The sequence below is a fragment of the Haliotis rubra genome, unplaced genomic scaffold (genome assembly GCF_003918875.1).
Source record: "Haliotis rubra isolate DU_JTF1 unplaced genomic scaffold, ASM391887v1 Scf45, whole genome shotgun sequence".
NCBI classification, from domain to species: Eukaryota; Metazoa; Mollusca; class Gastropoda; order Lepetellida; family Haliotidae; genus Haliotis; species Haliotis rubra.
The window spans coordinates 1,103,850-1,126,853 of NW_025767135.1; the positions used below are offsets into that span (position 1 = coordinate 1,103,850).

Consider the following 23,004-nt stretch of genomic DNA (forward strand, 5'->3'; position numbering starts at 1 on the left):
CCAAAACCCAAGATCACTTCAACACCCAAGGCCGCCGTCAGAAGCAGCATACAGCACGTTATTCAAGTCCATCCCGCATCAGTTTCAGTGTCAGCATTATTGCTGTCTGTGTACAAGCTACAAACATGTAAGGACAGTTCCCTTAAAGGAGAATACGTGTGGATTGCAATAATTTGCTGGGTGAAAGATAAAGTCATCAGAAACATATTCCCAAATTTTCAATTAAAACTTATGTATAATTATGATTTAATCGCGAAAACAGTTTCTGTAAATCTCAGCTTCGGCCGTTATGCATATTTCGCTGGAACCCACGTGACCTTTCCGCTCGTGACGTCAAATGTGCCTGGAGTCCGCCATATTGCCATATTGTACAGCATCTCTGTGCCTCAGCCTCATCTTCAGGTCCATACGCTCCCTGCTGTGTCGTCACTTGATCAGCATTGTCATCACAAACTCTGCAAACAGTAGAAGCTGCATATTGTCATTTTTGTTTGTTTGTTGTTTTACGCCGCACTCAGCAATATCCCAGCTATATGACGGCGGACTGTAAATAATCCAGTCTGGACCAGAGTGTCTCTTGATCTGCAGTAGTGTCTTGGATGATATGATAATACATCGTCTTTCGAGACCTTTTTATTTACTTTGTTGTTTCACGCCGCACTCAGCAATATCCCAGCTATATGGCGGCGGTCTGTAAACAAACGAATCTTCACCAAACAATCTTGTGATCAACATCATGAGCATTGATCTACGAAATTCGGATAAGATTGCATGTGGTTAACAAAGTCAGCGGGCCTGACCACCCGATCCCATTACTACAAGGATGGGTTGCTGAAAACCAGTTCTAAGATCTTCACGAGTCTATATTATCATGTGATTACTCGATGTAACGAAGTCGGCTAATGAACACTAAGCGCCAAACGAAACGTTACCCTCCTACCTTTATGAATTACTTAGAAACTATCCAAGATATGTTAGAAGGTATTAGTGTACAAGAAAGCTTAACAACACAGCTTTATGCGAATCGCGAAAAAACATTCTCAAATGCATTCTTATTTAGGTGAAATGCATCTTTTTCAGAAGAGTTAAATTGTCTTATTTTCGTCCATGCCGAAATAAACCAATAACAGTAATTTAGATGTACAAAAGAAAGGTTGAAATAAAATTCTGCTTTGGGACAAAGATAAACCATATAAAGTCACCATTTTTCAACTATTAAAACAAGAAACGACTGTTGTAGAGTGTGTAAAATTGTAAAATAATCATTCCTATGATTTCGGTCTTTTAAAACATTTTCTGCTGATTTGCATTAGTGAAAACAAGTAAAACGTGTCTTTGATATTGTGAGAAAATGTTTAGGAACATCTAAAATTATCTTTGTTAACATGTTTGCTTGCAAAAGTAACATTTTTCCATTTTCTGTTTACACATAGCAATATCAATCGCCAAAACGCAGCAATATTCAAGCAGTATTTGCCTCCATTTCACATGTAGAATGATTCTATAGGGTATGAAGAGAGCCTAGAATACATGATATGATACACAGGTACGAGAAATATGCCACAATTAACAGCTGAAGAGAGAGAAAGAGCCATTGGGATGGTGCAGATGGGGTCGACATACAATGCTGTTGCCAACGCCCTCGGATGCCACCGTATCACGGTTATAATACTTATTCAGGGCTTCAGACAGACTGGGGTCACCGTAGACAGACCAAGAAATGGACGTCCACGCATCAGAACGCCAGCTGAAGATAGGTTACCCCGTCATTAGGAAGGAGGGTAACGTTTCTTTTGGCGTTTAGTGTACTCCACCCTCACGAATAGCAAAAGCATTGTCTCTGGATCTTAGGTATTATCGCAAATATAAGAAAACATACCATGCGAAATTGTCATCTTCGCTGTTGAAACGATATATTTGTTTGTGGAAATCTCATTTAAACAAACAGAAAATAAATTTGGTGTTCATAAGCTGTATTCTCAAATTCTGTAAATATACAGCATGGCATCAGTTCCTCTTTTTCTCAGTTAATACTTCAAATAACTGTATTCAAAGTTGAGTAGTATGTATCACACCATTAACACCACCGTAGCTTCAATATACACCACATTCTGTCTCTTCTGCAGTGTTGATCTGAAAATAAGTGTGTTCCCTAAATATTTCGAACAGTATATGTAACCATGGCCACCTGGCGTACCTTCATAGTTAACCTGACCATCACCATCATGGTCGGCTTCTTTGATCATCTCATTGATGTCTTCATCGGTCAGCTTCTCTCCAAGGTTATTCATCACCTGTTTGAGGTCAGAGGCGGAGATGAACCCGTTACAGTCCTTGTCGAACACTTTGAAGGCCTCCCTCACTTCCTCCTCGGAGTCCGATCTGGAGCTCAATTTTTTCTGCATCATTGTCAGGAACTCCGGGAAATCGATGTTGCCGTTTCCTGCAGGAACATTAGCACAAGATGTTAAAGGGGAGCTTCCTCTACTCACATAAAGGAAACGTTTGATATACAATAATGATTTCATACGTATCGAATAAACTTGTCCATTTGATCTATTAATACTGAAGCACAATTAGATGCGCGTGCGTGCGTGTGAGTTAGTGGTCGTCACACAGATAAACAATCAAGTACATTCAAGTTATGCTCATTCATAAACTTACAGTATTGGCATGGGCTACAGTATATATACTCTCCGAAAAAAGAAATGCATCATGGAAATAGCAATTTCATGTAGCAATGAATTAAAAAGTGATTCATTTTACGAAAGGTTTTGCTCTGTTTATGAGTCCTATGGTGTTTATGTTTTGAAAACTCACAACAAAACGCACCATCCGTAAAATACCCGTATTTAAAAGCATGATTTTCAATTTCGACGTGTAGTGTCACAGAATACACAATTCACATGCAATGCACGTGAAAGTTGGGGATCAGATAGTCTCAATGATGGGTATTAAAGGTTGATCGCTGTCTGTCGATTATTCACTGTATTTGGAATATTGTTGACGAACGCAAAATGCCACGTCTAAGTGAAGCAAACCGTCATATCGCCATTGGTTTGCTTGAAGCTGGCCAGTCTCACCGTGCAGTTGCCCGACGCATGAATGTTCACCAAAGCACCATTTCACGGCTCTGGGAGGGATATCGCCGGCAGAATTCGGTAGCAGATGCCCCTCGTAGTGGGCGACCTCGAGCGACCACTGCGGCGCAGGATCGCTACATCCGGGTACATCACCTGCGTCATCGAACAGCGACGGCGACCAGTACCGCTCGACAAATACCCGGATTGAGGAGGCTTTCTGCACAGACCGTCAGGAACAGGTTGAGAGAGGCTGGTTACGTGCCAGAAGACCTTATTTTGGCCCTGTGCTTCGACAACAACATCGTCGACATCGAGTTCAATGGTGCACCAACGTTCAGGCCTGGAACCTACCGAATTGGCGTAGAATCTGGTTCAGTGATGAATCAAGATTTCTATTGTAACGACGCGATGGAAGAATGCGGGTGTACAGACATCGACGTGAACGTTTCGCCGACGCTTGCGTTCCCCAGGTGGACAGATTCGGCGGGGGAAGTGTTATGATCTGGGGAGCGATCACCTGCCGTAGGAGAAGTGATATGGTGATGATCCAGGGCAACCTGACAGCTCAACGGTACTGTGACGAAATCCTACGCCCACACCTCCTTCCAATCATTGATCGCCAGAGGGAATTGTTTCAACAGGACAATGCCAGGCCCCACACAGCACGTCACACTAGAGACTTCCTCCAGAACCACAACATCAATGTACACCCCTCAAGATCACCGGACTTAAACCCGATCGAACATCTGTGGGATGCCCTCGACAGACGGGTGCGACGCCGTAACCCTCAGCCCCAGACGCTTCAGCAACTCGCACAGGCACTACAGGCAGAGTGGGCTGCGATTGGGCAACACGAGATTCTGAGACTTATTCGTTCGATGCCGAGGCGATGCCGTGCAGTTCTGGATGCCCACGGTGGTGACACGAGGTATTGACTTCAGCGCCACCACATGTCTCCATGTGACACTCAGACTGACTTTCCTCGGGTTGGTGCCAAAGACGGATAAGTCTGCATCCCCAGTGTGCAATTTCGCTATATTTCATTGACTCATAAAGCCTACAAGATGTTTCAAAATAAACATAAAAATACAGTCGAAATTCCTATATGCGTTTCTTTTTTGGGAGAGTATATATGCATTGGGTTTGATTCTTACATTAACTAATTTATATTGAGAGTAAGAATATTATTTGCTATATTTTAAAATATATTTTGAATTGTTTTAAGTATTTGATTTAAATCCCTAAATATCATCTTCTTCAACAAAATATCCATGTACAAGTACAAACACGATCCTCAACTTTAGAAAGACAAATAATAAAAACGATAATGAATTCTGCCAATCCTGACATCCAATAGTTCTGATGTTACGAGACGTATCTGATGAAGTTGTAAATGACGTGAACGTATGTGACGGTGGACTCACCATCAGCGTCCACCTCGTTGATCATGTCCTGAAGCTCTGCCTCTGTGGGATTCTGCCCGAGAGACCTCATCACGATCCCCAGTTCAATCGTGGTGATGCTGCCATCCCCGTCTTTATCAAACAGTCCGAAGGCCTCCTGAAACTCTGGAATATGCATGCGTTATATAATGAACTGTTTTCACAACGGTTATACGTCGTAGAGGGAAAGGGACACTCGTCCAAGATTCCTTAATCCAGTATGCAGAGTTCCAGGGTCCAGAATTGTGATCATGGGTTTGAATACCAGGTTGGCTGTGGTTATAGTTGGCGGTTTTATTAGGAAAAATACTCTTTTCATCAAAGGCAAACATCACTTTGAGGTTTCATACAAACGTAAGCTTCCAATCCTGATGTAATATTTATTTCTTTAAAATATCAAAGGTGTTAAAATACAATCGCGTCTTTGTATAGCTAACATATAACATTGCAAATAAAAAGGTGAGCAGTAGAATAGAAGAGAGATCCCGCTGTAAGTGAAAGCATTGAATGTCTGTAATTGTATGACTAAATCAGTGTTTATGTCTGTATGTGTCTGTATGTGTGCGTCTCTGTAAAATAGTGTGTAAAGTAGAGTGTTATCATGCATATTGAAACCAGAGGTAGGGGCTAAATGACAAATTGAAAATGCTGTGAAACTATAATCGAATAAAATACATCATCACCTTAACAATCCGATTGTGTAATAACAATGTAAAGCTGTACCTGCAATCTGTTCCTCTGTTAAATGCTCAGCCTGAAAAATATTACACACAAGTTTAGAAATAGATCAATATCAATATCGAGGATAAGCACATGAATAAAACGATACATGATCCACATAACTTATCCACGTCACTAACGAAGTGTAATTAAACATTGCAGAAAGCAAGAAAACACATGTCTATAATGCGGCGCCTCATCTAAAGTAAACTTATTTCACACAAAACGTCTGTTAAAATTGAAATGTTAATATTTTCAAACAAATAAGAAATTAAATAAAGATGGTATGCGAAAATTAGGTTGTTCTGTCTAGATCCTTGTCACATTAAACTATTTGTTATTGTGAGACAAGACAGCTATATTTCAGCTATGTAAATAATCGAATCTAGACCGCAGCAGCTCTTGGTTGATGTTCTGAACATCCTGTGACGTCAGGGAACACCCCAATCAATCACCAAATCCTACCACATGGTTTCATCTTTCTACAAACAAAGATTACTGGGTAGCAAGCATGATCTGGAATATCCACGGGTTCATAAATCAAAGACATACAAACAAGCTTACCATGGTGGTGCTTCTGGAGGCCTTCAGATCACATATATCTATCTTGCCTTCGGTGACCTACATGAGAGAGTGACGGAAGATTGTCTATTTAAGGTGACTGTGTTATTGTTATTGTGATACAAACTAACAGTAACAGCTCTTTTAACCATTGAAAGGCGTCTATAGATTCCAATAAGCGCTTACTTACCGTATTGATAGGCATGTGACATCTTTACAAAGGTCTTCTTTGACATAGGATACCAATTCGAGCGAGATGGTCGCTATGGGCAGTGACAGATGTTCCCGTGAGATTTTATTGTACCTACCGTTTATATGTTGTACATACTTGTATCGTACCTTTTGTTATGTGTGGCAAACTGGTGAGAAAACAACAAATGTTGTTTAAGAAGTGTATATTTATAGTTCCATTAGAAAATTACTAAAGACCGACCGAGTTCCACTCTCTGGAGCCACTGTAGCGAGTAATCAATGAACCCTTCACAATAGAGATACAGTCAAACACGGATGTGTTGAAGGTCAAGGGACCTAATAAATATTTGGAGAAAAATTATTAAAGAAAGAATACGAAGGAACAAAGCTCTTACTTTGTGACAACCTTAAGTTCGAAACATCACAATTCTACACAAATGTTCCTGACTGTTCATTCGAGGCCATCCTTTTATTAGCTTGAATTGAAACCCCATTCATAACACCGTTCTAACCGTCAAAATACCCTCTAATGCCTTACCGCAAATAATCTTTGCACAAAAGCTGTTTATTCAGGGTTTAAGATGCAGTACCTCAGTAAAGCTTCAGAAACTTTCATGATTGACATGAGAAGGACATTTCTCCTTTTAACGCCAAAATGATAAACTTTATGCCCGAAGCACTTTCTTATGTTCCCATGTTTCTGTGTTTCTGGACCGCCTCCGTGGTGTAGTGGTTAGAGCGTCCGCCCGGGGAGAAGGAAGGTCGCGGGTTCGATCCCCGACCGCGTCATACCAAAAGACGTTAAAATATGGTACTTGTTCGTCCCTGCCTGGCGCTCGGCATTAATGGGTACAACAAGGACTGGTCGGCTCGGAGTCAGTATACTGTGTCTGAGAGGGGTATTCATGCTTCACTGCGGCAAGGTAACCAACTTCAGTCGGGGCTAGTTCTTCTAATAAAGAAGTTGTTATCCATAAACAATCTTACTTTCTTACTAGTACACACACATACACACGCATGCACGTCGTCATATGAGCGAAATATTCTCCAGCACCACGTTAAACCCAATTTCACCTAACGTCTGTGTTTCTATTTATTTTGTTTTGATTGTTTTGTATTGTTGTTTTATGTTCTTATTTTCTTAAAGTTTTTCGATTTGTTTTGCATTTTCAGGCGAATATTTGAATTGCTTTTTTTTTTTTATGTGTAAGTGACCAGTTAAGCAGAATAGACTCACCTCATTGAGAAAATCTTGTATAGTCACTACTTGATGGTGATTCATTCACACATGACCATGTTATAGTCCGTGTTGTACAATCGAGAAATAGCTCAGCAGTAATGTCCGACACACACGAATATACAGGTTCAAGACTATGACATCCTGTGATTATAGTCGGATGAGACAGAATAGTTTTAGCCCCTTTAAGCAAAGGGGATGGTTTTAGCCTATTGTAGCAATGTTCCAGCCATATTACAACGGGAATATGGAGGGCTGAACCCATGCCGAGCGCTTCAATTACAAGGCTGGCCTTCAGTGATGATAGAGATAGTGTATAAGTGTTTCAATCTATGTAAACGTTGCAACACCTGGTATTTAATGGCATAGTTGTTTAAATATGACAGGGGCCCCAACATAATGGAAATAAAATTAGACTATTTAATACAGTGATGAAAGAGGAAATTTCGACAAGTTCTAATGGGGCCAGTTAGGTAGCACAGTGGTTAAAGCGTTCGCTAGTCACACTGAATACACGTGGTCGATTCCATACATTGCTACGATATGCGAAGCCCATTTTGGTGTAATTTTCCATGATGCTGCTGGAATATTGCTAAAAGGGGCGTAAAGCTTTACTCACTCACAAGTATTTGTCGTGGGTGAAAGAAAGGCCATTGTAAACTTGGCCACGGAAATACTTTCTCTGACTGTTAAGAAAACAGAATATTCAACATTTAAGTCGTAACAACTGTAGAGTGACTGAGTGAGTTTAGTTTTACGCCGCACTCAGCAATATTCCAGCTATATGGCGGCGGTCTGTAAATAATCGAGTCTGGACCAGACAATCCAGTGCTCAACAGCATGAGCACCGATCTACACAATTAGGATGCGATCCCGTTGGCCGGCTCTTACATGATATGTGCATGGTATCGGTCAGTAAATATACAATTCATTCAGTTTAACACCGACATCCGTGAAGATGGCTTTGAGTGCAGCATTACTCATAAAATTCCTCATTTGGAAACCACATGAATGGTAGAATCAATATTTAAGCATTTTGATAAAAACCTTTATTCCATCATAATTACAGTAGGTAATACTGGTTATGCATATGTACTAATCAGAACAGTCTGCTGGTGTAGGCCCGAGGTCTTCACACAAGACACTGGGTCACAGTGTTCATGATCTATGTGAATCTGCCTAGGGCCACGATGACACTGCTGCCTTCTTCGGTTAATAGAATGTACACCACGAATCCATCCCTGTACAACCGCTTCATCACTTATTGCACATCATCTTAACGAATTCTGAAATTCAGAATGTTCATAATATTGATATTGTGTTAAAAGTATTGACTTAAGTTAATTCTCTGATGCTTAATACACATATTCATTCATAAATGGTATGAACAAACACATGGTACAACCAAAGCTGTATTGTCGAAATTTAATCATTTATTTCTACATGTTAGACATGCATGTCCACCATGAATTTAACCTACCTTCATAATTTACTTGTCCGTCACCATCAATATCTGCCTCCTTGATCATTTCATCTACTTCCTCATCCGTCAACTTCTCGCCCAAGTTTGTCATGACATGCCTCAACTCGGCTGCACTGATGAAACCGTTGCCGTCTTTGTCGAAGACCCGGAAAGCTTCCCTAAGTTCCTCATCTGAATCGTTGTTGCCCATCTTCTTGGACATCATGGTAAGGAATTCGGGGAAATCTATGGTACCGTTGCCTTGGAACAAGGGAATGGGAATAGTCAGACAAATTCATGCATAACAAATCACTTGTCCTGACACATAAAATGTGTAAAGTCTTAGTTATTATTGGAATTATCACGTTTGCTGCAAACTGTAACAAAAATGGAATTACAGCTTTTCTTGGCTGCAAACAGATGGTTTCGGGTAATTAACGGGAGGCCGGTGAAGCATTCGTGAACTAGACTAATGCTTTGCAGCGCCACTATCACATTTTAGTGCAAAATGATGCAATGTTCATATGCGTAACTATGCATTGTATATTCAAATTCTTCTTCTTTTTGCCGTATGACATGCACCATCGAGATAAATACACTCACCATCAGCATCTACTTCGTTGATCATGTCTTGCAACTCTGCCTCTGTTGGGTTCTGACCTAGTGACCTCATGACGGTTCCCAACTCTTTGGTTGTGATGGTGCCATCGCCGTCTTTGTCGAAAAGGCTGAATGCCTCTTTGAACTCTGCAAACAAATAGACACAAAATGAGAAGCCTAAATCAGTAGAAGATAGTCATGCCTACTGAGCAAGCCGTCTCACGGTGTAGATTTTGAATGTAACTGCCTGCAAACCGGTTCATTTTGAATTCAGATTTTTAAATTTTGTGATTAAGAGCAAGGGAGTGACAACCTACCAGCTATCTGTTCTTCTGTTAACTGGGTTTGTTGATCAGCCTTGAAATGCAAACGAAAACACTCTCAATTAATCAACAGCACCGAAAATAAACCGCCATGTTCCACATCTTCAAATCATCCAGCTTAACATGAAATATAGATTATACAATTGATATGAGTCAAGGATTGACACAGAAAACTAAAATGATACCCACTCCCTAAAAATACCCCAAGCAAAACTCATACCATTGAAATTAAACCATAAAGGGATTTCTTTACTGTGCAGCTTGCAATAAATGTAGGCCTTTATAGTCTCAGTTTGAATATAAACTACAACAAAATGCCTCGGAAGGTTCAATCAAACGCTAATACACCATTGCATACATGTGAGAAAAGTACAATGAGAACAAGTTGAAAAATATACTTCATAATAACGTTTTCAAAGTACCATACGTACCATTTTATATGAAGAAACCTCGAGCTCCCCGACGCTATACCTTCCCCTCGGACTGACCCGACCGATTATGTTAGAATACACCGACAAATTCGACTACCTTCACATTCAGCCAAGTGTTAAAGGGGAAGTGTGCATTGAAGAACCCAGAAAGGCTGTTCGGGAAGCCATTCTCTTCTCACTTAGCGTTACAATGGACGCGTATGCTGTTGGCAACTGGAGTCGCCCCGCTCAGATAAACAGCCTATTTGTGTTAAGTTGCTAACAACATTGAATAGAGACATCGATCCCTTTGACTTCACTCGGTGGAGCATAAAATGAAAGGGGTAATATTTCTGTGGGTTTTGAATTTTAATTGATACAGATGTTCTTTCACTAAATGCAGTGTTTTGTCATCTTTTCCAAAGATTTGACTTTTAGAAACTGAACGTAAGTGACCGAACAGTTTCTCTGTCTAAAGGACGGAATACATACTAAGACAATTGTGCCTGAAATTTAAAGTTTTAAACAATAAAGATTCGGTAACCTTGTAGGGGTATATGATCCTTTCCCTCATTTCGACTGTTATCATAATGTGTACAAAACAATAAGAAAAAAGTAATCACCTACATGCACAATTACATATTCGAGTATTTTTCTTTCTTGTTAAACATTAAAAAGACGGAGTTGGTAAAACATAAATATGAAAAACATGCATGTATGCAAGTTGCATAAAGGATAAAGGCCTCATATCTGATTAAACCGGAATATCAGACATCAATGAATGGAGAGTGTCACTTTAAAGGTATCAGTATTTGAACCAAAGCGTTTCAACGATGGACTATTCAAGGCATTCCTCACTGCGTTGATTCTAGTCAAGCATCTAAGACCTGCACCAGTTAGAATTCTTCTTTTACATGAAGCTGACACGTTCTGATATAACTGAAATACTGTTCAATGTGGCTCGATACTAACCCGCTCACTCGATACTAGTTTTAAACACCTCTTTTGAAATGTCTCAGGTCATATGGGGAATAATGCTGGTTCGAAAAGTTCAACAGATTAAAATCCAACATATACTGGACAAAATAAGTTAGGGATATTGGTATTTTTATGATTGATATTTTATCAGTGTGTCAATGAATAAATAGATCTTTATTCATAATTTCTAAATTTACATACTAGTATATCCCTAACTATTTTTGTCCAGTATATTATTACATAGGGGTCATCAATGACTGAACGAATAATTACTAGAGTAAACATAATGGTCCGAAATAATCATGCATTCATGCATAATCATGCATTTAAGTGCCAATATTTCAAAGCTTCCTAGGTTTGAATTTTCTTTTGCTATTCTGCGGCGATGTGGTGGCCTTGTGGTCAAAACGCTCGCTCGTCCGCGTTCGATTCCCATTTCTGGAGTCCCGAGCAGTTGCAGTAATGTTGCCAAAGGCGGCGTGAAAGAATACTCACTATTCTTTTGAATCATACTGATTCAGCTACATCGGCAACACGGCTACACATTTCCGTTACTCTAACAGGACTCCTATCGGTTTAAAGAGTTTAATAATGAACAAAGCTACCCAGTAACATACAGGGTTTATTCTGAAAAACATCAGCAAACATGCTGAACTAGAGCAAATATGGAAAGGTTATTGGCGCGACTATATGTGACGACGGTTTTGCAATGTACATATAGTGTAGTTCGTTTCATAACGATTTTTACCTTATAGTCAATGTTTGCATAGCTCGCCTTTTGTACATATGCCGAAATACAGTTTCGCCTAATCTGATAGTGACATCGCCATGGATACAGTCTAATGGACATCAACTCTAAACATCCGTAACAGAAACTAATGAAATCCAACACATCGACAACAGTAACAATTGGAATCATAAATATCATCAACAGCAACTCTCCGAATGTGTCCCATTGAGAAGTTCCTTAACACGTGGTTAAGTCACTGATTCATTTCGACATCATCATCTTGACGAATTCTGAAAAAGAACACAAATACAGGGTCCACAGTCGAAATAATGTTTTGATATTTTATTTAATTACATACCCCAAACAGTTCTTTGCTATAAATAATAACACATAATCAGCATAATACTCAGATAAAGTTAAAGAATACAGCTTTCCATTTTTATCTGTTTCTTATCTTCTTCGAGAGGTATATTATGGCTAATAAACATTGCAATAATGCACCCAATTCCATACAGTTGTGAAAATATTCTTATACATTTTAGGTGACTGACGTTTTTCTCCCAACGGCAACTGTAGTGTCAAGATGCCTTCCTTGTTGTCTTGTCCATCACCATCAGTATGTGCTTCTCTGATGATATCATTCGATTCATTTCATTGAAATTTGTCTTTTAAAAATCAGTATATTATCTCTTTCAAATATAAAAAAAAATATGAATATACATCCCTTATCAGCAGTAACCTACCTTCATAATTTACTTGTCCATCACCGTCACGATCAGCTTCCCTGATCATTTCATCTACTTCCTCATCTGTCAACTTCTCGCCCAAGTTTGTCATGACATGCCTCAACTCAGCTGCACTGATGAAACCGTTGCCGTCCTTGTCGAACACTCGGAATGCTTCTCGTATTTCCTCGTCACCATCACTTTCCTTCATCTTCTTTGACATCATGGCAAGGAATTCGGGGAAGTCAATTGTTCCATTACCTAAAATATGAATAAAAATGATATGACAATAAAGATTGTTTTATGGATGACAACCTTTTTTTCAAATTTTGATGCAACGTTTCCGGGTTTGACGACAAAACCCTTAACTAAACCCTATGCCAAAGCGTAGCATCATAGTAAAAATAAAGTATATATTGTCTTTCTTGCTAGTTACCGACTTCTAAAATGCCAATCTAACCTTTCAATAATGATATAACTTTCAGAACAAGGCTTATTGTTCACAGATAAATTTTACATTATTCGAGGTTTCTTAATCTCTGCATTTGCACGACTTATGATATTAACTAAGGGGTTATTTGTTCGGACTTAATAACGTCATTCCCTCACAACTGACAGATAGTCTGTTATCCCGAGTTTTTAGGTAAGTTTATATATTTCTCTTTGACATTAAGAAAATGAAAAAAACCCAAATGAAACATCAACCCTACAGAGATGATTTACAGGAGCTTCCCAACAGTTCTGTTGACCTCATGTAATCAGTCTGAACAATGCATGACGTCATTTTGTCTCAACAAAGTAACATCGTGACGGCATATGGCTTCAATTGACAAATCAAGGTTTGAGAATCGATAAACTGCACATTGAAAAATAAATATCGGGACGCTAAGCGAGACAATACTCAACACTTATGGATGAAATAGTAAAGTACTTGTTCAACATTACTTGAGAATATGTAACAGAATCAATTTCACTGATGTTATTACCATATCACTATTGGTTTTGCCTTATCTGAAACAGTATGCTGAAACACTTAAGCGTTTTTGCCTGCAAGTTAAGCAAGATTTGATTGATAAAATCACTCTGTAGAAAAATCTCCGTGTTTCGACTGTGATATTGTCTATATTGTACAAGAGAGTCTCCTTTTAGCAGAGATGGCTTAAGATGGAAAGGGGTTTGTCGCTTGTATGTGTGTGTACGTATTGCCCAAAATTGACTGCCAACATGTACCTGTATATCTTAATGTTATTCTTTTGGTTAAAATACTCCTGATATATTTCGTTTGCTGTGAGATAACATGAACCAGCATTTACAAGGCATTTACTTAATGATTATTTTAATACTATTTTATTTGGTTTTTAGGCTGCATGTGGGCCTGCCGATGCAGACAATGTGGTAGTAGGTAGTGGAACAGTAACTTGTAATAGCCGAATAGGAAGTACAGTCAAACCCCGTTGTGTCGAACTCGTCGGGACCGAGGGAAAAGTTCGACTTATCAGAGTGTTCGACACATCCGTCAGCATAGACATTACCAAGTACCAACACGATCAAAGTGCTTACAACATCGTTTTTTCTGCGACCGAGATATAAGTTCGACACAACCGTGAATTCGTCTCAGGCGAGTTCGAGACATTGGGGTTCGACTGTAGGTGAGTGAATATAATTTTACGCTGAAGGACGCCAGATATGGGATTCACACATTATACCAACGTGAGGAATCGAACCGAGTTTTAGGAGTAACGAGGGAACGCTTTAACCACTAGGCTCACTGTCGTCCCCTTATTAATACAAAGATGTTTTTGTTTAGTGTAGAAAGATGGCATCTACTCACAGTCCGCATCCACCTCGCCGATCATGTCTTGTAACTCTGCTTCAGTCGGGTTCTGGCCCAGAGACCTCATGACCGTACCAAGCTCGGTCGTTGTGATACTCCCATCCCCATCCTTGTCGAAAAGACTAAAGGCCTCTTTGAATTCTGCATGATATATGGTGACATGCAGGAACAATTTTAAATATCATTTCATATTTCGTTTGAACAACTTTGATTTTTATTATTTTTCTTTATACTTTTATATTACCTATATGTATTTTGCATTGAAATATCTGTAAATTCACATAAAACTTCTTAATAAAAACCGCTAGAATATATTCGTATGCAAAAGGAATTGCATAGCATAAACGCTTTTAACATTTATAGAACTTCACTATATTAAAGGTTAATAAACTATACTATAAAAGTAATACACATATGACATATATCAGCATAAGGTTTATGATATACATGTTCGAGAAACGTTTCATGCATTTCAGTTCTGATTTGTGTCAACTTTTCAAGTATGAAAATATTCTCACATTCCTCTTTCAGAGATGACGTCCATTTTAAAAAGTTACTTTAAAGACATTAAACTGTCATGATTGTATTACATCTTAGGTTTTCATTAACATACATTTCGTATCATGGATATAGGTTGCCTAGTCATTTCAAGCGTCGCGATTCGCTTTGAGGAGTTGCCTCCCTTACGTGTGTGCTGGATGATCAAAAATTCAAGTGATCTTGTAAGTGAGTTTCCCTAAGGACCTTCTACAGTTTGGATTTTTCTCTGACATCAAGCTGACTAGTCTTGGTATAAATGAAGTACTGTTCAAATTGGCTTGCAAGAATAACAAAATTCACTCACAATTAGTCAAAGATGACTTACCTGCAATCTGTTCTTCAGTAAGTAAATCCGGGGACTGCTGTAATAATGATGACAATAATTCCATAATTCCAATTTTGTACTTCGTTCATATACAAGGTGCGCTAAGATTATTACACATTATCAATGGATCAGTGTGTATTACAACCCATGCTAGAAGGTTAACAGTCATCTCATCCCACCGGGTACCCACTCACTGCTGGGTAACCAGAGGCAATTTGGAACAAAATCACTTGCCTAAATTGAGACCACATGTGTTACATGTCCTTGTTTTTTGTACAGGACTGAGGTCCTAGAAACTCTGCTGCCAAACATTGTCACCAATCCAACGGACCAACGCTGCTTAACTGACCAACTGATTTGTGACCTGTGCTCTTTACACATGTCTACTCAGCACCAACTGAATATGCATATTCACAGTGTATGTAATCGGAACCTGAAAATTATCTTATTTATCAAAGAGTCATTTGTCACCACCACGAAAATCCCTCCAATGTCATAACTGAATTAAAACTACAGGGTAAAAGAATGTATTCTCTTGAAAACGTAATATGGCGAAAACAATTACAACCGTTTTCCAAACCTTACACTGCGAACGAAAGGACCAAACCAACTGTGATACCCGTGTGAATAACATCATTATCGGATAACCATGATTGTTTATTTTTTTATGGCTTTTAAGTAAAACAAAACATTAATGTATATTTTCCTATTATCCGACAATTTATGTTATTAGTAAATAAGTCTTTTTTTTATTGATTTTAGTTATGTTCTATGTTCAATAAAGTCAGCTGAGCACTTAATGGGAACAAATAACGGCAGTTCTCTTACTCGGTTCAAATTCAATAGACTTATTTATTTACTAGTATATTAGGTAACTATGTGACACTTACCATGATGTTTCTGGGCGGTAACTGCACTGGCGAAGCCTCAAGGAACGGAACAAAAATGGCAGTGCGTTTCACCGTGCTCTCAACACGTTTAACAAATTAAAACATGTGTTGAACCTTTCAACAGAAAATAGACTTTCGCTATTCAAGTTGTGCTGGTACAGTCATACAAGTTATTTTAATCCGGTCAATTGACAGTTTGAAACGTTTTTGTCAGCCTTTAAAGTCATGAATGAGAAGATTGTATCGTCGTGGAGTATTGAAATTCTATAACCCAACGACTCACTTTAGACTGCGGAATATGAATTGAAAGTAGCATAGACTGTCTTAAGAATATTCTCCTATTTGCTGTTGATTTGCCGCACATTAAAGTGTTCTCATGATTTGACGTGAGAGGAGCGGCAGAATTCCTATTTCGAACTGTCCGTGCATTCTGATTTGCAACGAGTCCATGTCTCTGGGCGCCACAGGATAATGGGACACAGAGGGTATCTCAATCTACAGCTCAGTTCAGCTTCTTGGTTAATTATAAAATCCTTCCTTTAAATTTTCACGCTTACGTAAGGAAAGAGCTTGAGGTGGCTAAAACAAACAATCTCGTTTTATGATCATTCTCAAAATGAAATGAGTCATAAAATCTTTTATAGTTGGATACAGTTGAGAAGTCGGACCCAAGGAGTGTAAACATTTTTTAGACTTTGTAATATGCATACAAACTTCTCAATATCAAGATAGTATTCATTTGAGGGTGATCGTGGCTGTTATGGGTAAAGAGGTATTAACTTTGTTCAGGCTGTTTAATATGCATCTCATTTGTCCATTACAAAAAGTGACTCATATAATCGTGATCAGCAAGAAGGTATGAACTTGTTGTATTCAAGAGTATCTGTTGAACATCTGGTGTATAATTACTGTCATTTATTAAATAGTTGGGCTCTATGTTTTAGCAAATTGTAATTTTAACATATGGTGTAAACGTGCAGTTTACCGCACTAAGGCAATTACACAACAGTGGTGAAGGGTAAACTATTAACTAAGTCTTGCATTCAAGAATATCTGTTAAATATCTTGTGTATAATTACTGTTATTTATTAAAAAGCTTGACTTTATTTTTCAGCAAATTTTATTATTAACATATTAAGTAAACATGCAGCAATAAGGCAATTACATAGCAATGGTGAAGAGTGACATATGAAAAAGTCTTGTATTGAAGAATATCTGGTGTAAAATTACTGTTACTTATCAAATAGATCGGCAAATTCGAATATTAACATATGGAGTAAATATGCAGCTTACCACACTGATGGTTACACAGCAATGGTGAAGAGTGACATATGGACTTGTTGTAGTCAATAGAACCTGTTGAATATCTGGGTGTATAATTTAACATGAACATATGTTACCTAAACGTTAAGATAGTAAAAGAGTTACACAGTCACACAACAGTTGTGAACAGCAATGTGTTACATTAAATAGTACCTATTTTTGAACATATCTTTGTAAGATTCATTGGAATATTTATGTCTGTAAGAGTGTGTACAAGGTTTCTTCCTTACTTTACAAATATATTTGTACCTGTCATTTCTAGTATCTGTTGTTCTATGTGATGGGTCGGTATCTAGTATCTGTTGTTCTATGTGATGGGTCAGTATCTAGTATCTGTTGTTCTATGTGATGGGTCAGTATCTACTATCTGTTGTTCTGTGTGATGGGTCAGTACCTAGTATCTGTTGTATGTGATGGGTCAGTATCTAGTATCTGTTGTTCTATGAGATGGGTCATTATGTACTATCTGTTGTTCTGTGTGATGGGTCAGTATCTAGTATCTGTTGTTCTGTGTGATGGGTCAGTACCTAGTATCTGTTGTATGTGATGGGTCAGTATCTAGTATCTGATGTTCTATGTGATGGGTCAGTATCTAGTATCTGATGTTCTATGTGATGGGTCAGTATCTAGTATCTGTTGTTCTATGTGATGGGTCAGTATCTAGTATCTGTTGTTCTATGTGATGGGTCAGTATCTTGTATATGTTGTTCTATGTGATGGGTCTGTATCTAGTATATGTTGTTCTATGTGATGGGTCATTATCTTGTATCTGTTGTATGTGATGGGTCAGTATCTAGTATCTGTTGTTCTATGTGATGGGTCAGTATCTACTATCTGTTGTTCTATGTGACGGGTCAGTATCTAGTATCTGTTGTATGTGATGGGTCAGTATCTAGTATCTGATGTTCTATGTGATGGGTCAGTATCTAGTATCTGTTGTTCTATGTGACGGGTCAGTACCTAGTATCTGTTGTTTTATGTGACGGGTCAGTATCTAGTATCTGTTGTTCTATGAGATGGGTCATTATGTACTATCTGTTGTTCTGTGTGATGGGTCAGTATCTAGTATCTGTTGTTCTATGAGATGGGTCATTATGTACTATCTGTTGTTCTGTGTGATGGGTCAGTACCTAGTATCTGTTGTTCTATGTGATGGGTCAGTATCTAGTATCTGTTGTATTTGATGGGTCAGTATCTACTATCTGTTGTTCTATGTGACGGGTCAGTACCTAGTATCTGTTGTTCTATGTGACGGGTCAGTACCTAGTATCTGTTGTTCTATGTGACGGGTCAGTATCTAGTATCTGTTGTTCTATGTGATGGGTCAGTATCTAGTATCTGTTGTTCTATGTGACGGGTCAGTATCTAGTATATGTTGTTCTATTTGGTGGGTCATTATCTAGTATCTGTTCTATGTGACGTGTCAGTACGTAGTATATGTTGTTCTGTGCAATGGGTCAGTATCTACTGTGAATCCGATATGTTTAATGGCCGCTAAAAATTGAAACTGTTTTACACTGAGGTATTTTAACATCAGATCGTCTTTCAGAGTTTTATGTATATATTGGACAGTAAGTGATAACATGGGGAAACATTGTACCTGCTTTAGCTGTAACACGATCGGAATCTTAGGCTACTGCCCTTAGAGATTTTGATGTGACAAATTCTGACACATAAGAACTTCCCATAAGGCACCGAAACGTATCGGTATTTAATCTTTCGTATACATATTGCGAAGTGTTCAAATAACGATCCTGTTTTAAATACATGTACTTACTTGTGTGATTAGATGTAATTGTATAAATGCATTTGGGAAGATTTGGGGGTTTCTTCATTTTCTGTGTGAGTTTTGTGAGCAGAGGTTGCTTTTATTTATGCGTCACGGCACGTACACACATACACACACACACACACAGAGGGAGAGAGAGGGAGAGAGAGAGGGGGTGTGTGGGTGTTCTATAACCAGCATCAATGGGGGCTGTCCTTCCACGTCCAAGGGCCACACGCCTGTGTGACACGTTAATTCCAACTTTCTCAATGGGTGGCTCTATTTAGCTTAATCGTATTTATAAAAAGTAAGTAACAAGTATTTGAAATCATATAACTTGTTTATTGAAATATATGCACTAGAGTCTAGGACGGCGTGACTGACAAGAAGAAAATACGCTTCAAAACTTCGTTAGCACCCATTTACATTCACCAGAAAAATGTCCAGGTCCACTGAATAAATCCTTTCGATTGGAATATCAGGAGCATCAAGCGGCCTCTCTGAATCACTTTGCCATCATCATCTTCACGAATTCTGAAAAAAAGCCATTCCTTTGTGTATCTAACTCTCCGTATTCAAATTTGCTATCCACTGAAAATGATATCTGACTGGCTGAGTATGGTTTTATGCCGTTTTTAGCAATATTCCAGCAATATCACGGCGGGGGACACCAGAAATGGGCTTCACAAGTTGTACCCATGTGGGGACTCGAACCCGGGCCTTCGGCGTGACGAGCGAACGCTTTTACCACTGGGCTACCCCACCGCCCCGAAAATGATATCTAGTAAAAACATATGATACTACATACACCTTTTGCTTGTAAAATATTTTGAAGTTGTACTTTATCACCTTATCATTATTATAATTATATGTATTACAGGGCCTAGTCGAACCCACCAAGAACTTTATATACCATTATTGTTGGTCTCATTCCTGTTATTATGATGTTGAGAAACACGTACCTTCATAGTTTATTTTCCCATCCCCGCTTTGATCTGCTGTCTTTATCATCTCCTCAGCCTCCTCCTCTGACAACGTCTCGCCCAGGTTTGTCATGACATGCCTCAATTCAGCTGTACTGATGAAGCCATTACCGTCTTTGTCGAACACTCGGAAAGCTTCATAGAGTTCTTCTTTTGGGTTCTCCTCTTTCATCCTCTTTGACATCATGTTTAGAAATTCAGGAAACTCGAGTGTTCCATTCTCTTGGGATAGAGAAAATCAGCAGATATAAAATCTTTTTATGGATTAATAAGTTATCGATAAGAGTCGCACAATCCGTTGGCGACAACAATGCAACAAACGTTCATGGAACGTTTTGATATCCGGTGTCAAACGTTTAGTATATATGAGTTTACGTTTCCATTCATGCCATTTTATGGCTGTTGTGCCATTTCCAAACAATGGAATCTCTTTTAGGAACATAATTGAGCCAGATAACTCTCTGGTGTTGATGTTCCATATTTGATGGAATTGGACTTGTTAGGAGAGATAAACGGATATGAATTCTCTGAGACATACACGTTACTTTTGTCAGAGTCGAGTTATTCACATTATGAATACACGTCAAGGTTTATCTTGGAATCAAAGAAACTAGCATCTTACCGTTTTCGTCAAGTTCAGTGATCATTTCTTGCAATTCCGCTTCGGTTGGATTCTGTCCTAAAGATCTAACGACGCATCCTAATTCCTTCGTTGTAATCATTCCATCCCCGTCCTTGTCGAAAAGGCCAAATGCCTCTTGCATTTCTGAAATTGTGAAACGGATAGATGAACAGACAGACAGAAGCTCGTCACACTGAGATTGAGAAGCTACAAAGTGTTTTTATGGAAATTCTGGGAGAGGTGGTGAAACCGGTAGGACATGATATGCTTACCCTTCTTGCAAATGCACCATCCCGTTAGTTACGTTCCGTGATTCATGCATGTAATGTTTACCAATATTTCCACTTGTACGCCGGATGGAATCTCTTAGAACTGGACTGATTAATTATTGGCGTTTCATATTTACATAACCCTCAATGGATTATTATGATGTGTCATATCAGAGTGATTATATTTGCATAAATAACACACAGTTCCAACAATTCATGTCACATGTCATCTGTATACATTCCATAGCTGCAATATAAACCGATAAAATAATATGCTACATCACCTGCAATTTGTTCCTGTGTCAAGACGTCAGCCTAAAAATAAGTAAAACTTTAAACATTCAAAATTAACCAAAACGTGAAATTCTTCGACTATTCATATTGGTTTCCCATGCAACTAGGCGATGGATTATACATGTCAATGGGACTTCATTTTATCGTAACGTTCAACCATTGCATCATTGTAAACCTAACCATACACTCGTATGAACTACTAATTTGTCTTTGAATCGTCTTGAAAGCCATTTATTTTGTAATTACGAATTTGTTCCTAAAACTTGTTAAATTCAAGTTACTACAATTAACATTGGATCACAAAACAAGGTTAACCTTTATATAACAATCTCGACTTACCATGGTGTCTGCAGGTGTGTCTTGTACAGATGTCGTCTCAAGAATACCCCATCAAAATGCCCACCTGTCGCACAGGTATATTGGTATATTCAACACTTATAGCGTCATTATGAGCATATGAAGGAGAATAGACAGCATGCAATTCATATGGTAAAACTAGTTATGCCAGACTGATAGTCACATGAGACATCTTTGTGAACACTTTGCAGGTTGAATTTGTAAAGGTGTTGGAGATCGTGATTGTATGCTTTAAGTGAAGTGTTACAGCAAAGTTGTCTTTTATGTGGTTTGAATTATTTGAACAGGTAGTGCTTACATTCAGTATGTTAGACAGTGAATGTGATATATGTTTTGTGTTCTGTGCGTCTATTACGAGTAAAGTATAATATGTTGAACTAATAGTAATACGTACAATTATTGAAAACGTGTGAAAATAGTGTGAACCCGTCTAAACATTTATCATCAGTGGTTATGGTATGAGACGATACCTCGTTAACACAATGTTGTCGATGAAATCTTGGAGACACTGTAGAATTCGTATCTGAACCAGGATTTGTGGCGAACGTCGTAAGTCCCGACAAGTATTCGTACCAAGGATTCATCTGGTCAACCCAACGTCACAGTTTCCATGTTCCACTTGACGCATTCCTTAGGGGTTGTTATTTTACCAAAGTGGTAAAAGTGTGACATTTGATCCACTTAAGGATATTACCTTAAGCTTCTGTCGCAGTCACTCACTCACTCACTTGGTTCCCTCAACCAGTTACTCACTCACTCAACTACTCAACCACTCACTCAACTACTCACTCAACCAACCATGCAACCACATAACCACACAACCGCTCATTCAACCACTCAACCACACAACCATTTACTCACTCAGTCTCGCTTGCTCACTCAACCGCTCAACCACTTAATCAACCACTCAACCTCTCTACCAAACACTCACTCACCCACTCAAATACTCACTCTAAAACTTAACAACCCACCATAAATCACTCGCTCACATTGAAATGGATGTACGAAAGAATCCACCATATGCACTCACTCACTCAACCAACTGTATAACCACACAACCACTCACTTAACCACTCAACCACACAATCATTGACTCAACCACTCCACCACTCAAGCAACCACTCACTCAACCACTCAAATACTCACTCTAACACTTAACAGGGGCGGTGGGGTAGCCTAATGGTTAAAGCGTTGGCTCGTCACGCCGAAGACCCGGGTTCGAATCCCACATGGGTACAATGTGTGAAGCCCATTTCTGGTGTCCCCCGTGATGTTTTTGCCTGAATATTGCTAAAAGCGGCGTAAAACCAAAATCAGTCAGTCAGTCAGTCTAACA

The 23,004-nt window shown here is 38.8% G+C and overlaps 2 protein-coding genes across 3 annotated transcripts; both read right to left on the bottom strand.

Moving 5' to 3' along the window:
* Window positions 1-288: 288 nt before the first annotated feature.
* On the bottom strand, window positions 289-6,227 carry LOC124289820 (calmodulin-A-like). 2 transcript variants are annotated; one of them, XM_046726492.1, is made up of 6 exons: window positions 5,997-6,227; window positions 5,810-5,866; window positions 5,249-5,279; window positions 4,508-4,651; window positions 2,198-2,443; window positions 289-455 (listed from the first exon to the last, which is right to left on the bottom strand). In XM_046726492.1, the coding sequence occupies exons 1-6, from the start codon at window positions 6,009-6,011 to the stop codon at window positions 427-429; spliced, it is 522 nt and encodes a 173-aa protein (XP_046582448.1). In that variant the 5' UTR covers window positions 6,012-6,227; the 3' UTR covers window positions 289-426. The 2 variants fall into 2 exon arrangements, with proteins under 2 accessions (XP_046582448.1, XP_046582449.1); XM_046726493.1 differs by lacking the exon at window positions 5,810-5,866 and having other exon boundaries at window positions 5,997-6,215.
* A 2,040-nt stretch (window positions 6,228-8,267) lies between these two features.
* LOC124289794 (calmodulin-like protein 12) lies at window positions 8,268-21,695 on the bottom strand. The gene is made up of 14 exons (XM_046726460.1): window positions 21,651-21,695; window positions 21,302-21,332; window positions 20,749-20,892; window positions 20,106-20,348; window positions 19,653-19,677; window positions 14,295-14,419; window positions 12,482-12,724; window positions 12,010-12,028; window positions 11,626-11,635; window positions 10,052-10,144; window positions 9,615-9,654; window positions 9,301-9,444; window positions 8,716-8,958; window positions 8,268-8,521 (listed from the first exon to the last, which is right to left on the bottom strand). The coding sequence occupies exons 1-14, from the start codon at window positions 21,651-21,653 to the stop codon at window positions 8,493-8,495; spliced, it is 1,392 nt and encodes a 463-aa protein (XP_046582416.1). The 5' UTR covers window positions 21,654-21,695; the 3' UTR covers window positions 8,268-8,492.
* Between the last annotated feature and the right edge of the window lie 1,309 nt (window positions 21,696-23,004).